The sequence below is a fragment of the Natrix helvetica genome (genome assembly GCF_964273705.1).
Source record: "Natrix helvetica genome assembly, chromosome: 7".
Lineage (NCBI taxonomy): Eukaryota > Metazoa > Chordata > Lepidosauria > Squamata > Natricidae > Natrix > Natrix helvetica.
Genome location: NC_138558.1, coordinates 24,021,700 through 24,038,660, shown reverse-complemented (window position 1 = coordinate 24,038,660; position 16,961 = coordinate 24,021,700). Strand labels below are relative to the sequence as shown.

Here is a 16,961-nt window from a genome sequence, read left to right as displayed (position 1 = left end):
AAGATTCTAACTCTGCAGCTACCGAACGGGTTTCTGATCTATCTGGTTGACAATTTCATTTGTTTCAAATTCAAGCAAAAAGTTCAGATTCAAAAAAGTGGTTTCCATGTGAAAACAAAGTTAGACAAGGTCTTTTCTTTAATCAAAACTGTTAATGTTACAATCTCAGTCAACTCCATTAATTTAAGTTCCATTGTACATGTGTTGTTTATCAATCATAAATCTTATTATAAAAATTCTCTTTCAAATTGTAATTCAGTATACAATTTTATCCCTTTATCTCAGACATTGTTATATTCAAGGTATTTTACCCATTTGATCATATAATCTTTGATATATTGGTCCTTGGTATCTATTTTCAATAATAAGGTAGACCTCTTAGCAATAAATGTTCATTAGTCCATAAATCCAATTCAAAATATTTTTTATTGTCTCTTGTACTAGGGAGAATGATACCTAGCACACCCTTGTCGATGGTGGCAGAAATGTATGAAGTAGAAACTCTAGCTTCTGCTTTGGTTGTGGGCAAAAATGCTCACATGATTATTACACAGAGCTCCATTTTTTCTCTCAGTAGCATCTTGTATGTTTTAGAACTCCTGCACCTGGGGACCCAGCAATAGATTTCAGTCTCCATAGTGATTTCTCAAATCCATCCAAAGGTCTGTTTCAGTCACTAAACTGTTGCATACAAATATCTCCCAGGATCTTTAAAACGGCTAAAGCTGTTTAATGATCAGCTAAGCAACAAGATTTAGAATGCTGTGCAAAAAAAGAATTAATATTGTTTTTTCTGCCAAACTGTCTTTGTTAACTCCTCCCTCTGTTAGATTCCTATATTCTGTGCAAGCATTATTTTGAGGTTGTAGTAGAGTTATTTTCTTTTTCGATCAGTATCTGAGACACAAATTAAGGATAGAACAACTCTTCACATGGTCCACTATTAAATACCTTTTCATTCTTCATCAAAGATTAGTAGTGGAAGCATTTATCTCTGATTTCTAAAGCTTTCCTCGATTGTCACCATTCCACAAGTGTTATAATTGTCTCTGTTGAGCAGAAGCTACAACAGTACTGGTCCTTTAAGTATTCATTTTGGGCCATTTTCCATGTCATCTCTGCTCCTTGTCGTAAAATCGATAAAGAGAGGGTTATATATCTTATCATTCTTAAATCTTTTCATTTCCATCTCCATCCTAGTGCACATAACAATGTTGATAAGGAGATTACATATACAGTAACTGCCAACCATCAGACAGGTATGGCTTGGTACAAATAATTACCTCAGGAAATGGTAATGCATTTCCTCATCTTCTAGAAAGACAAAGAAGTGTGCAATTGTGTCCTGTTAGTTCAGCAAATTCACTTTACCTACACTAAGAAGACAGGAGCACAACTATTTTGGACCTTGGACATCTTTCATGTTAATCAGGTAATAATATTTATTACCATTGAATGATATTAAGCAATGTACAGAGCCTGTGCTAACCCTTCCCTCCACCTTACAAATATCTGGGCTTTTTGAGGTACCTGTGCCCTATTGTTGCTTATATGGTCTCAAATACTAAAGATGAAGACTTTTTATTTAATTCAAGTTTTATAGCACATTGATGACTGCCATTTAAAGAGCCACACTTACAAACAGGCAACCTGTTTTTTTATTTTATAATTTGGCTTCCTATATGCATCCTTAAGGTAAAAGCAAAGGTTCCTCTCGCACATATGTGCTAGACATTCCTGACTCTAGGGGGCGGTGCTTATCTCCGTTTCAAAGCCGAAGAGCCAGTGCTGTCCAAAGACGTCTCCGTGATCATGTGGCCAGCATGACTAAATGCCGATGATGCACGGAATGCTGTTACCTTCCCACCAAAGGTGTTTCCTGTTTTTCTACTTGCATTTTAACATGCTTTAGAACTGCTAGGTTGGTAGAAGCTGGGACAAGTAACGGAAGCTCACTCTGTTACGCGGCGCTAGGGATTCAAACAATCGAACTGCCGACCTTTCTGATCGACAAGCTCAGCATCTTAGCCACTGAGCCACCACTTCCCTTTATGTTTCCTTAGTTTTTATTAATTGTACCCCTTCCTAAAAGCTTTCTTTCTCGCTACCTGCTCCCTCCCTTTATTTATTTGTTGCTGCATTTGTGTTCATCCTTGTGAAAATTGTTATAAATTTGTTAACTGAGAAGCATTTTTTTAAAAGTGAAGGAAGAATTAGACAGTGAACGTGACGGGGGGGGGGGGGAACCATTTTAAAGTCAGCTGTAGCAAATCTTGATCTATTTGACTGAGTTTTCACAAAGGAATATGTAATTTAGGTTACAAATGAAAGGAATTCATTTCATGGCTCAAAATACAAAATATTATAAAATCTCATTCCAGTTTTTAATGAAAAGATAGAAGTGTGCTGGTGTACCAAAGACATAATTAGTTATTGAGCAATAATTGGCTTTGCTATTATTATATAGGTATCATCACTTGCAGAACATTTGTTATAAAACAACTATAATATTGCAAAAGATGTGAAGCCTGGAATTACACCTAATTTCTTAAAAGGTGTAATGCCCTCTTTTAGTTTACTCAGGGAGGCTATTATAAACTCATTCCCAGGCTAACAAGGTGGAATATTTCTTTACCATTAACCTTCAGTGTCCATAATACATTATGACATCCATATGATAAGATGCTTTAAAGCATGACACTGGACTATTTATTTTTATAGCAGTGTGAAGTTCTGCGTTTTCTGGTTCAATTCTGCTGCACACTACATCCTGTACAAAGTATGCTACACCCTTCACCCTTACAGGCACCAACTGAAAGGTTTCTTGTTGAGATGGAAGAGGACTAATAAAAACTCTGGAACTTATTTTTTAGGAGCTTTACGTGAATTTTAAGGTAGAAGAAGCAACCAATGTTGCCCTGTTGTGACTGTTGTAATCAGCTGAGGATGCCTCATTGGATATTACCAGTCCAAGAGGAATAGGGTGTTATATAGTGATATCACTTAGAGACAAAGAAGCAGAATAGCAGGTTTAAACTGAAACCGTCTGTTTAAGAAAAGACATGTGTGAAATTCTGTCTGAAATAATACACGAACTGAGAATGTATTCATTGAGCTTTCTGAGAAGTGATAAACCTATTTTGATCAGATTTTAGTTGTGTGAAAAATCTGGAATCATCAGTGAAAAGCCTCTTTAGTAGCAAGTCTGTGTGTGTGTGAAGTGAGTGAGTGTGTGTGTGTGTGTGTGTATTCAAAGGAACATAGATTTTTATATTTGAAATAAATCAATAATGTCACACATATTTTCCCAATACACTTAGAGTCTCTATGTGTATTTTATCATGTAATTATGATCTTGGGACAGAAGACAATTTACTTAAAAGAAATTGAGTATAAAGTACAGTATATATCACTTTTGAAATAGTAGGATGTTTAAGTTGTTGGAGTTTGCCTTTTTATAATACATATTTATACAATGTAGCACAGATTAGTATTTCCCAGCAATGTGTTCTCTAGATACTGTATTTTAGCATGAAAGGTTTAGAATTGAAATCCCAGCATCTTGGAAAGAAACCATGGAAGGAAAGTTGCCATATAGTTTTCTTTTAAAGTATTTGTGTATTTGTTTATGCTCTGAAAGAAATTATGTGGAAGCCTCTTTTTCCTTCAAGATAAAGCAGGAATGATTTTTTCAGCCTTCAGAAATAGAAAGAGAAAGAGAGAGAGAGAGAGAGAGAGAGATAAGGAAGGGAGAAAGAGAGAGAAAGAGAAATAGAGAAAGAAAGAAAAGTAGTTGCTTTAAGGAGCTAACTCATAAAGATTAATACTTTTCTTTCTCTTTTTCCAGAGTATGACATAACATTTAAGCCTGAACAATGAATAAGTTCATTGATCTTACAATCACTCACTCACTCACTCAATCAATTAATCAAGGCATATATAAATGATGGAATATACTATAAATGGTTTTAAAAGGATTTATAATTGCTTACAGCTATGGGTTTAAATGAAACAATAGTTAATTTTGAACTTGGAACAAAGTATTGATTTGAAATGTGCAATAGAACATTTCCAGTTAACTCAGTGGAACAAAATTCATTTGTCTTTGTTCCGTATTAAACTTGATGTGTTTTTACCAACAGCTTTAGTCTTGTTTTCCATCCAGGAATAACTAGGGTTCTTGATCATGTTAGATGTCTGTCATCAAAATTGCATAAACTCTGTGACTTTGGGGAAACATTAACATCTGTTTTGGACATATTGGGAACATCTTTGCTCTCACCCCTTAGTTGAGATAAGAATTTGTTATTAGGAAACCTTCAACCGAGAGGTATAAATAGAAGCCTTATTGTTTTTTTAAATAAACCCTCTAAACAGCTTATAGGACAAAGCAGCTAATCTTTTAAATATTTCTTTCAATTAGCATGTTCCAGTGAGTAGTCTAAAGACAAATACATCTGGCCTAAAAATAAAGCAGGCCTAGATTGTACCTCCCTCTATCTGCCTGAGATAGTCTTAATTTTTTAAAAAAGTTCTTGTCCAGGTTTTCTGTAAGCAATGACATCCTACATATTTGATGAGATCAATTAACAAATTTGGCATTCTTTTTTTTTTTTGCCAGCCTATCAAGTATGACCCCAGGGGGGAAAATCCAAATTGTTTTTTTCCCCTAATATTTTCCCTTGACTAAAAGTTATTAGATTTTTTAAAAAATGAAAGGTGGTGGTGCTTCCTAACTCATGACTAATGTTATTATATTAATAGGACAAACTATTCACAACATTTCTTCTGCATTAGATGGTCCTAAGGATATTATACAATAATTTGCATGCTCCTTGTTTGGATATTAGTTGTTGATTCATCTGTTCCAATCTGTTATTCTCTGTGTTGCTCTTCAAAATTTCTTGAAAAGTTTAGTTAAACATTTTACAGATTCTTCTTCAATTGCTTGCTCTATTTCTGACTTGATAATAATTGAAATGATGCACTTTTGCAATTGGAAAATATCTTCCAATGTGTCAAACTGGCAGCCCATGGGCTGGATGCGTCACGCACAAACCATACCCACCCCAGCTCTGTGAAGGGGGAAAATGTTGCAATATGTCACGTGATGGCAATGTGACATCGTGAATTTGACACCCGTGTTCTAAGGTATCTTGAATGTTGACATCTCTACTATTCAGAATACTTTTTCCATCTTAATCTGATTTTTGATTGGTTACTCTTGATCATCATTAACAGCATATCAGTTTTAGGCTAAGCCTTTTGAATTCAGGGATCTTTTGGAATCTTCTACCATTTCTTTGCTTTCTTTATAGATGTTGTCAAAACAACTGCATCTTGTCTAACCTAATAGTTTCATATTAGGTAGATGTATTAACCTCTAAGCCAGTGATGGCGAACCTATGGCACGCGTGCCACAGGTGGCATGCGGAGCCATTTGTCAGGGCACGCGAGGCGCTGCCCTGTCAGCTGGCCAGCGCGCATGCACGTACTGGCCAGCTGAGCTCACCCTTTTTTAAAGCCATTCTTCGCCCTCCCCAGGCTCTAGAGGCTTTATAGGAGCCTGGGGAGGGCAAAAAGAGCCTCCCCACCCCCACGAGGCCCTCCGGAGGCTTCATGAGCTTCCCTGACGCCTTTGGTGCGCTCAAAACGACCCTCCGAGCAAACTGGAAATCACTTCCTGTTTGCTCGGAGGATCATTTTGAACGCTCCGAAGGCTTCAGGGATCGTCCAGAGGCTTCCCTAAAGCCTTCGGAATGCTTAAAACGACCCTCCAAGCAAACCGGAAGTGACTTCCGGTTTGCTCGGAGGGTCGTTTTGAGCGCACCAAAGGCTTCAGGGACTGTCTGGCGGCTTCCCTGACGCCTCCGGAGGGCGTTTGGGGGGGGGGAGGCTGTTTTCGCCCTCCCCAGGCTCCTATAAAGCCTCTGGAGCCTGGGGAGGTCGAAAAAAGCATGTAAAAATGGGGGGGGGAGCACCTGTAGTGCCCGCATGTGCACTGGGGGTTGCGCATTGCATTATGGGTACGGCATGCCTCCAGACGACTCCCCTGCGCTCCCCCCACTTATGGCACGCGAGCCAAAAAAGGTTCACCATCGCTGTTCTAAGCCATAGGCTCTCCTTGCTTTGTCGGCTATACCAGGGGAGAAATTGTTTTTTTCTGGTGAGACCAGTCTACCAGAGCAATCTGGTCTACCCAATTATGGGATAGAGCATACTACTACCACTTTCGCCTTTCAGCCCCAGTCCCGATACTGCCTAGGTTCTCCTATGCAGTGTGACATGATATTTTTGCTATTGTCACTAAATGGCACAATCGTCACTAAATGACCATCCACCCCCCCCACCCCATATCTATATATCACTGCAGCCAGATAAAGGCAGTCCAAACATGGTTTGCTCCTGGTTTGTCCCAGTTCGGCTGAACCGGTAGTGGCGGCAGCAGTAGGCTCTGCCCACCCGCTCAGATGCTTCTGCGCATGCACGCGAGCACAAGCAAACTGGTAGTAAACTGGTTAGCAAACCACCCCCGAGGCAGTCCCTTGTTTTAATCAGGCAGTTAGAATAACCTTCATGCCTTAGATGACCTTCATGAGATTATATACCCTTACATACATTCCCAGCAATGCTTCCCTATGCCATGATGAGGCTATAGGACTTGAGAAGAGATAAGAGCTACAGGTGATATTGTGAAATATGCAGTATGATCAGCTAATAGCTGCCTTTCTAAATCTGAGTTCCTAGGGATGATTTCAACTATATCTGGAATTCTAGGAATTAGTGCCTTCAGAGGCATTGAGGCTTTAGAAAATTATCCTACTGGTAACATTGTCAGGCATATGCAATTATGCATTGAATTATTTCAGATATTATATAATGACATTTTACTACACTACATAAAATGCTATATATAATTGTACTATAAATTATATAATTAATAATTTGTTGTTGACATAAAGTTTTAGAAGGGCCCATGTGCTCCCTCAGGATATTTTATTAGCTGCTCACATTCAGCCAGATGTTTAGGCTGAATTTGATCTTTTGTCCGGTAATCAAATCCTTTCCAAGGAACTAAGAAAAGCAGATGTTGACACATTGGAAGATATTTTCCAATTGCAAAAGCACATCATTTCAATTATTACCAAGTCAGAAGGCTACAGAAATAGAGCAAGCAATTGAAGAAGAATCTATAAAATCTTTAACTAAACTTTTCCAGAAATTTTGAAGAGCAACTAACAGACTAACAGACTGGAACAGGTCAATCAACAACTAATATCAAAAAAGGAGCATGCAAATATTCCAAATATTTTGGAATTATACTCAAGACACTTATTATTATTGGTACATTTCTTTTGTCCATTTTATTTCTCCTTCTAGATCTTTCTATTTTGTGATTTTGTCCACTTCTTTCTCTTCTATTCAGTGGTGGGTTTGAATTTTTTTAGAACCTCTTCTGTAGGTGTGGACTGCTTTGTGGGAGTGGCTTGCCAGCCATGTGACTGGGTGGGAGTGGCTTGCCAGCCATGTGACTCGATGGGCATGGCCAACTTGTAAAATGTGGTGAAACTTACTTAATAACACTCTTGCTTAGCAACCAAAATGTTGGCTCAGAAACTCTGGCATTTGAAGCACCCAAGTCTTAAAGCTGTCAAGTTACAAGACCCTTGCACCCCTAACCCTTTAGAAAAAAAAACCCCAGGGGTGTTCAAACTTGACACTTTAAACTTCAAACTTTAAGACTTGTGGACTTCAACTCCCAGAATTCCTCCTCTCGCTCTTCATCTTGATGATGTGGGGAGGGGTATGGGGAGGGAGCTGGAACCGGTTCTAAACAGCACTGTACATTTGTGAAACCGGAACTGGCAGGAACCCACCCCTGCTTCTACTCTATTGTCCTCAGTTATTGCAATATCCACTATATATTCAGACGTTTTTGTCTTTCTTATCAATAGTTAAGTCTTGAGTGTTGTGTCACGAAAGCTTGTCTATTTGACGTCTAAAGTTCCAGAGCACTTTAGCTTTTTTATTTGCTGTTACTTTGTCTATTTTGTGATTCCCCCATCAGTTCTTGCTTGCACACAACTATTATTTCTTGCAGATCTTCCAATGCATCATTGTTGCCACTTTGTAATGCCACTGTTTGTAGTATGTCTATGCAATCTTTTTACAGTAGGTAATTACGGTAGGTGGTTCACTGTTTCATCAGCTTCTTTGCAAAACTGGCACTGCTGTCTGTTGCTGTCTTATGATTATAAAATACACAAAAATGTGAAATCACAGCTGCCAGTTCTTTAGCTGGTGTTGGCCTTCATATGCATTGAGTTCTTCTAAAGAACATAGGCGGTCATAATGCATTGTCATAGCATGTACGCAGATCTAAGCAGTGTGGCCTTCTATAATTTACAGATGAACATTTTGTAAATGTGCATGCTTTGCAAGTGCATTCAAGATTTTTGGTTTGGCACCCAGATAACATCACCAGCTTTCAGTTTCAATTTATACTTTGTGATCCCCTCGTATTGCTATATCAATTGTTCCCACTTTCTTCTTCCCAATTACAGTTAAATTTGGTGCACTTTATCAGTTTTTGTTCAGAAATCCTCCAATGTTTTAACCTGCTCATTTTTAAACTTCTTTTTCAATTCTATCAATTTTTCATTACCGGCACATGTTAATTTTTACAGATGTTCCAGTGACTCATTTTGGCAACTATGGTATGTTATTGTATTTAACACATTACTTCCTATTCACGTTTTATTTACTGTATATTCAATAAGTTCCAACATTTAATTTGCATCACTATTGGCAGTCTTTTATATAACCAGCCAATGAATGATTTATTTCATTGACTTGAAGTAAATTTGTGCCCCCCCCCATTCCTTTAGTGCAGCTATAATCTATCAATATCACTAGGAGAATGTAATACATAGCGAATAGTCATGAGTTTTCTTGTTTTGGAGTTCAAACAATCATCTAGTGTTCAGTTAATATTTCTAGTAGTATATTACATCACAGGTGTTGATGCTTTGAAGCGGTTTCCACTATACATTGTTTTTAGCATTTCTTTCATGCTTTGGATGTTTTCTGATGTTTATAATCTCATTTAAATGTTTCCATGTTTGATGTTATCCAACTGTAAAATGCCCAGATACTTGTAGACTTCATCCTGATGGCTCTAGAACAGCGATGGCGAACCGTCTTTGGCTCGCATGCCATAAGGCGGGGGAGCACAGGGGGGTCATGCGTGGGTATGCCACACCCATAATGCAATGCCCCCCCCAGTGTGCATGCACACATGAGAGGTGCTCCCCCCATTTTTTGCATTCTTTTTTTCGCCCTCCCCAGGCTCCAGATGCTTTATAGGAGCCTGGGGAGGGCAAAAAAAGCCTCCCCCGCCCTCCCGGAGGCTCTCCGGAGGCTTCAGGGATCTTCAGGAGCCTTCCATGAAGCCTCCAAAGGGCAAGAAATGACCCTACGAGCAAACCGGAAGTGACTTCTGGTTTGCTCGTAAGGTCATTTTTAGTCCTCCGGATGCTTCAGGGAAGCCTCCTGAAGGTCCCTGAAGCCTCCGGAGGGCTTAAACCAACTCTACGAGCAAACCGGAAGTCCATTCCTGAACTTCCTGTTTGCCCATAGGGCTGGTTTTTTGCACTCCGGAGGCTTCAGGGAAGCTTCTGAAGCCTACGGACCGCCTCTATAAAGCCTCTGGAGCCTGCTGAGAGCGAAAAATGCCTTTAAAAAAGGCTGAAGTCAGCTGGCCAGCTGACAGGGCAATGCCTCGCGTGCCCTGACAAATGGCTCCGCGTGCCACCTGTGACATGCGTGCCATAGGTTCGCCATCCCGGCTCTAGAAGATTTGACCATTTGGTATTTCTATTCCATTTGTGATTTTACCCCAATTTATTGCTACTATAGCATATTTATCTAAACCAGATTCCACTGCTCTGTCTGTGCTAAGAAATCTTATGGTTGTTGTCAATGACTGGATTTCAATTTCTGATTTTTTAAAAATCCTCACCTTTATTATTTAAATGTCTACGCCATCTGACTGTCAGGGATTCTGGGTGTTTTACAAATTATTTCAAATATTATAAACAAGATATTAAAAATGACAAGAAACAAAAAGAGTAAAGGTTGCGATATAACAAAACAGAAAGAAAAGAAAAGCAAGTTAAAAGGAGGCTTCAGTCACCCTGACCAAAAGCCTAAGCAGAGGCATTAACACACTTTTCTGACTAAAATGTGGAGCTTTAGGTCAAGTTTCTATTTTCAATTTATCCCATCATTGTATGGATGATCCATCTTTTGTTTAAAGATAGAGGGGATCTCCCTGGGTCAGGTATCAAGACTTGTCTTCTTCCCTGAACACGAAGTAGCCTCAATTCCAAAACCTTGGAATCCCCAACTGAATTTTTAAAGGAGCCGCTGGAAACAGCATGAGAGATGAACAATTTAGGGAATTTGTATGGAATTGTCTTTAGTCTGTTTTGTTGACTATAACGTGGAGGAGGAGAGGTGTATGACAATTGTAGAAATACTCTTCTCATTAGATATTTTAGCATTTTATGAACTACAGCAAAGTAAGTAAATTGAAAAATAATTATTAAAAGGAAGAAGGTAAAGAGTGCCTTGCGTCAAGGGAAGGAACACAATGGCATTATAATGATACTGTTTAGATTGGAAATTTGTTTTGGAAGGAGTTGTATTAAGCATAAATGTTATAGTTGGCTTCTCACATGTTCTGAGGGTTGTTGTAGACTTCTAGCTTCAATGCAGCTTGCATAATCTCAGATACATTGGTTAAAAAAATATCTCCCCAGTCAATTAATTCTTATAAATATAGATAATCTGGAAATAGTTATTCAATGTTTATCAATATGTGTTTTCTTTAAAAATGGGAAGATGCATTGCTGCTTCAAATATCTCCGGCAAGCTACAGTAACTCATATATCTTAATAGAAATTCATTCTGCTTTATTATTTCATGACAAATAATGGACTGAATGCTTAATGGCTTTCAACCACTTATGAGTGGCATCGCTTTTTCTCTCTCCTGCTTGGGCATGCACGCGTGTGCACTCTCTCTCTCTCTCTCTCTCTCTCTCTTGCAAAATATAAGACAAGGCCAAAGCTTAAATTAAAATCCTCAGGTTCTTATCTCCTTCCCACAGGAAAGCAAATCTGTGTTGAAAACCGTAAAATTAAGAGGAGAGGAAGGATAGCATAATTTAGCAAAAACCCATGCAGAAGATTCTGAGCTATATGACTGGAGGGATAGGTCAGACATTAAAATGATACTACTTGCTAATGCAAGTTCCTTAAGGTAGGGCTCTGGAAACAAGGGAAAGTATGCAAAAAAAAAGTAGCAGATTAAAAAAAATGTGGCATTTTTATAGTAACAATAAAACATAGACTCCTGGTACTGTGTTTGAAATATGGTCTGTCATACAAATAATGTATGATTTAAATAATGTCAATGAAAAAAATTTTTTTTTCTTTTCCACTATTGAATGAGTGGAGGTTTAATGAGCAATATCTGCATTTTGGAATGAATTCTCTCTTTCCTTCCCAGAAGCCTATCCGACGTGAATGTATATTTGTGATTATTTCAAAGAATGCTGAAAGGGTTTTTACACAGTGTTTTCAAATTATACTGAGATTTTTTTTCTTGAGAGCAGAAAAGGGAGAATGAACCAAAGAACATGATTTAATAATGCAAATGAGTCTCAGACATTTTTCATGTTTTGCATAGATGTATGTATGAAAAAAAGAGGGGGGGGATTACTGTGGTAACTCTAATACTTGAGCTTGAGGGGATTGTTGCACCCATCAACAAAATAGCTTGATGTCTTTCCATGCTTCAGAGAAGACTTCCTTTACCTTGACTATTGAATTCCATTTTGTAGCAAAAGCATTGCTTCTCTTTTAGGAAGAAGAAAACACTATGTAGCTGATAACACCCCAATTGCCAACAGCTAAATAGGGTCAGATCAGGTTTGTATTTGGATGTAAGACCTAGGGCTGCAGACTAGAAGTTGGAAAGAATTTATTTTTCACCATTAAAACTGCTAAGAACACTGCTTGTTGTGGTAGTTACTAAGAATCGAGCTCCATTTGAGAAAGTCTCTAGCTAGCTATGATCCACATATCTTTTTAGCACATTTCTTTTATTAAATATTAGCTGGATACCCGTGCCTCACGACGAAACTATGTGATCAGGCTATGCAGGAGAAATTTGGTTCACAATCCATTGGTTCATTGGTAGTCGGTGATTGAAACACAAAAGGGAATATCGTTCCCACTGTCTTGAGTCCAGAAGCAGTTCCATAGGTGGAAGGCATAGACATTTTAGTGAGTTACCAAAGTTTAGTACTGTAAGGAGCCCCAGACCACTTCTGAGTGAAGGAGTGGAACATCCGCCAGTTTGAACTGAGGTAAAGGAATGTGAGGCAACTGGTAGTTGGAACAGAGTTCTTTTCAGGTGGGGAGGAGGAGTAGAACTCCTTAGCATCAGAGCATGTTGATTACTATATCAGAAATACTAATGATCAGACAGTCATTTCAAAAAATCCTTTCTTAGCGAGCACCTAGAAGCCAAGAGAGACATACATGCCAAATTTCAAGTTTGTAGGCTTTATGGTTCTGGACATTTCATGAGGAGTGAGTGGTATTTGCCTTTTATATATATATATAGATAGATAGATAGATAGATAGATATAGATATAGATATAGATATAGATATAGAGATAGAGATAGAGATAGAGATAGAGATAGAGATAGAGATAGAGATAGAGATAGAGATAGATAGATATATATAGATATATATATATAGATATATATAGATATATATATAGATATATATAGATATATATATAGATATAGATAGATGAGGCCAAATAAGTTGTCTGATCTTAGCAGTCTTCTGTGATTAAAGTATTGGTAGTATTTGACTGCAGTACTATATTTACATGCTCACAAGTGACGAGTGTTTGGACGTATTTAGGCTGGACAGAATGTCTAAAACAGGAGCCTTTCAGACAGGGGTGTCACTCAAGGCCCGCAGGCTGAATCCAGCCTGTGGGGTGTTTAGATCTGGTTCATAAGGCTGCTCTGGAAACAGTGAGGGACCGGCCCACAGTGCCTATGCCAGCAAAAATGGAGCTCATGAGGGCCGCACACTGCCCTCCTGGGCTCTGTTTTCTGCTGCAACAGCCTCCTGCAGCCCTCTGCCAGCAAAAACGAAGGCCGGGAGGGTCATGTGCAGCCCTCCCGGGCTCCATTTCCCTGGCAGAGGGCTACAGGATGTCGAGCTGGCCATGCCCACCCCAGCCACACCCACTCAACTCCCAAGGACAAACACAACCCTGATGTGGCCCTCAATGAAATCGAGTTTGACACCCCTGCTTTAAGATCTTAATGTTTTAAAACCCTTTTGTTTAAAAAAAATAATTAAAAAATTAGCTTGGTATGCTGTGAAGGAAAGTCTTTGGTACAATATTGTCTTTGTTTTCAAGAATATCTTTAATCCTTTTAGCAATCTTGTAGAGAATGAGATGAGTGTTTGGGTTGACTCTTAATATTTTATTTAGAAATATTCCCATGTGCCCAGTAGAATTCATCAAGGTTACATGAAATTACAAAATATCCTCAGACTTCTGATAAATTAGAATTTTGTGGCCATATGTACCATGGCCATAAAGGTTTGTAGCAGATGCCATGATAAAAGTACTTTTAATGGGTAGTTTCTAATCTTTTATAATTATTACTCCATGTTAGTTCTACAATGCATTGTGGCTAGCCAGGTTTTTATGTTATCCTACCTGCTTTTTGCTGACTGAAATGAGCAACAAAATGATGTGTCTGCTAATCCTTGGCTACTTATTATGCCGATGGTGGGGAGGACTAATATTTGATCAATGGCTATTGTTTTGAATTAGGCAGGTATAATCTGCAAGCTGTGGTTGACTTCACCCATTGTCCTGAATTTAGCTTTGTTGGATTTTAGTTTCACTTGTTTTATATAACTAGTCATTGTATTATTCATGATAATGGCTTGATAGTCTGGGTAAATCCAGTTTTTGTGGCTTATTCACCAAATCATTATTTAAATCTCCGCTTACTGTGAGAGTTAGCATATGTGGGTACAGGTAGTCCTCGATTTACAACAGTTCACTTAGTAACCATTTGAAGTTACAACGGCACTGAAAAAAAGTGCATTACGACCATTTTTCACAGTTATGACCATCACAGCATCCTATGGTCATGGAATTTACATTCAGATATTTGACGGCTAACTCACATTTCTGACAATTGCAGTGTCCCAGGGTCATGTGATCCCCTTTTGTGACCTTCTGACAAGCAAAGTCAATGGGGGGAGGAAACAGATTCATTTAACAACCGTATTACTCATTTAGCAATGATTAAACAGTGATTCGCTTAACAACTGTTGCAAAAAAAATCGTAAAATTGGACAAAACTCATTTTAAAAAATTATCACTTAGCAACATAAATGTTGGTGGGCCCAGTTGGGGTGGTAAGTTGAAGGCTTCCTGTACTGATGTTTGTGAAAGAGAGTTATATTGTCCCCAGTGTATATTATTGTACGGATAAAAAATGAGGCAATTAAATATGCACTATATTTATCGGGCCTATTGGTTTAAGACAGGGGTGTCCAAACTTGAGAACTTTAAGAATTGTGGACTTCAACTCCCAGAATTCCCCAGCCAGCATGGACACCCCTGGTTTAAGAAAAAAGAAGCAAAAGGGAAAAAAATGCTACTCAAGCCTTTTGTTTTTGTTTGCAGTCCAACAAAGTCCCTGTGGTGCAACCTTCCCATGCAGTCCATCCTCTCACTCCACTCATCACCTACAGCGATGAACATTTTTCTCCAGGGACACATCCTTCACACCTCCCCTCAGACGTCAACGCAAAACAAGGTGAGCTCATCCTTCCATTTCTACAGCCCGTGAAAAGCGGTGAGGAGAAAATTTCTCGCGCGTTTCCTTTTGAGAGCCTCAGATGCTGAAAAGGATATTTTTTTCATACTATGATGGTGAAGATTCGTTCGTTCTCTTGTAGGTTAGTTTCATTACCAGGCTAGGTAACATCTTCAGCGGAGTTTAGGGGATTTTCGTGCTATTTCATCTTATAGTACTGGGGGATTTGGGGTGGGTTCCGGCTTCTTCGCTCAGTACAATACAATACAATACAATACAATACAATACAATACAATAGTAGAGTTGGAAGGGACCTTGGAGGCCTTCTAGTCCAACCCCCTGCCTAGGCAGGAAACCCTATACCGTTCCAGACAAATGGTTATCCAACATCTTCTTAAAGACTTCCAGTGTTGGGGCTTTCACAACTTCTGGAGGCAAGCGGTTCCACTGATTAATTGTTCTGTCAGGAAATTTCTCCTCAGTTCTAAGTTGCTTCTCTCCTTGATTAGTTTCCACCCATTGCTTCTTGTTCTGTCCTCAGGTGCTTTGGAGAATAGTTTGACTCCCTCTTCTTTGTGGCAACCCCTGAGATATTGGAACACTGCTATCATGTCTCCCCTAGTCCTTCTTTCTCTTAAGCTAGACATACCTAGTTCCTGCATCCAGTGATGCATTTTGGGTGCATGTGCCCTATGCACACTTGTGTAGAAGTAAAAAAAATGCTTCTGTGCATGTGCAGAAGCAAAAAGTAAGATGGCGCCAGCATAGGCACTGTCAATAGAGCTGGTTCGGGTGCGTGTCTGGCCTAGTTACTACCTACTCAGCAGAACCAATCTGAACTAGTAGGAACCTATCCCTGTGGTGGATCCAGGTACAGAGGTTTTCCCTTTTACCCCAGTCCTGTTGTATTTGAAGTGGGGCCCAGAAATTCTAAAATATCTCTGAGTTGCTGCTTTTGAAACTTTGGATCCCATTAAAGGAAAATAGAGTGCCATTGTGGCATTTTGTTACTAACCATATGGTATCTTAAAGATTAAAATAAGCTTTCTTTAAAGGAATCCAAATTGCTTCCTTCTGAGTTAATGTTACATTTACAGTACACGTGTTCCTCATTTAACTACTGGAAGTAGTAACTTGGTCACTGGGGTAGCTCAGCAGTTGAGACGCTGGGTTTGTTGGTTGGCAAGGTGGCAGCCCAGGTTCAAGACCTGAGCGCCACATGATGGGGTGAGTTCCTTTCCTCGTCTCAGCTTCTGCCAACCTAGCAGTTCGAAAGCATGCAAATGCGAGTAGATAAATAGGTACCTTTTCAGTGGGAAAGTAACAGTGGTCTGGATATCATGCTGGCCATATGACCAGAGAATTGTCTTTGGACAGCGCTGATTCAGTGGCCTTGAAATGGAGATGAGTAGTGGCCCCCTATCATCAGCAATAAGTAGCAGAGTAAAATCCTTTACTCCTTTACCTTTTAAAAACTTGGTCATTAACCAAAGTGGTTGCAAAATGAAACTCTGACTGTGCTTAGAGGATCATACCTCAGCTTTTTTTTTGCTTTAAAGACACAAAGATCATGAGGCAAGGATTGGTCACAAAGTTAATTTTTTTTTATCATTGTTGTAACTGCAAATGGACCCTAAATGAGGCAGTTGCTAAATGAGGACTACCCATATTTGATTTGATAGTTTTCATTCGCTCTCAGGCACTTTTCTAAGATTAGCTTGACCATATGCTTTGGAAAAAAAAAAGAGCCTAATTTCTATTTTCTAATATATTTACATCAGTGAGTAGCCATTTGAATCATATCCAAAATTATATTTATATCAACTTCACATCTCTGTGGGTAGCAGAATATGCCAACTGCCTATTGATGGCCAAAAACTTAATGGGTGTTTTTAGTCATCTTTGTGAAACACTATTATGAAACACTGTTGGCTAAAACGAGAGACCATGCAGTGATTAATAATGATTTGTTTATCTTACTTCTCTTGCTTTGCAAAACTCAGTCCAGGTGTAAAAGCTAGT

The 16,961-nt window shown here is 38.9% G+C and overlaps 1 protein-coding gene across 8 annotated transcripts in view; it reads left to right on the top strand.

Annotated features, from left to right (window-relative positions):
- The window catches only part of LEF1 (lymphoid enhancer binding factor 1), a 113,213-nt gene that overhangs the window by 48,125 nt on the left and 48,127 nt on the right, over positions 1-16,961 (top strand). For all 8 annotated transcript variants that reach the window (XM_081959096.1, XM_081959100.1, XM_081959101.1 and 5 more), the window contains one exon: positions 14,807-14,939. In XM_081959096.1, the coding sequence (XP_081815222.1) occupies positions 14,807-14,939 (133 nt within the window). The remainder of the gene's footprint in view (positions 1-14,806; positions 14,940-16,961) is intronic.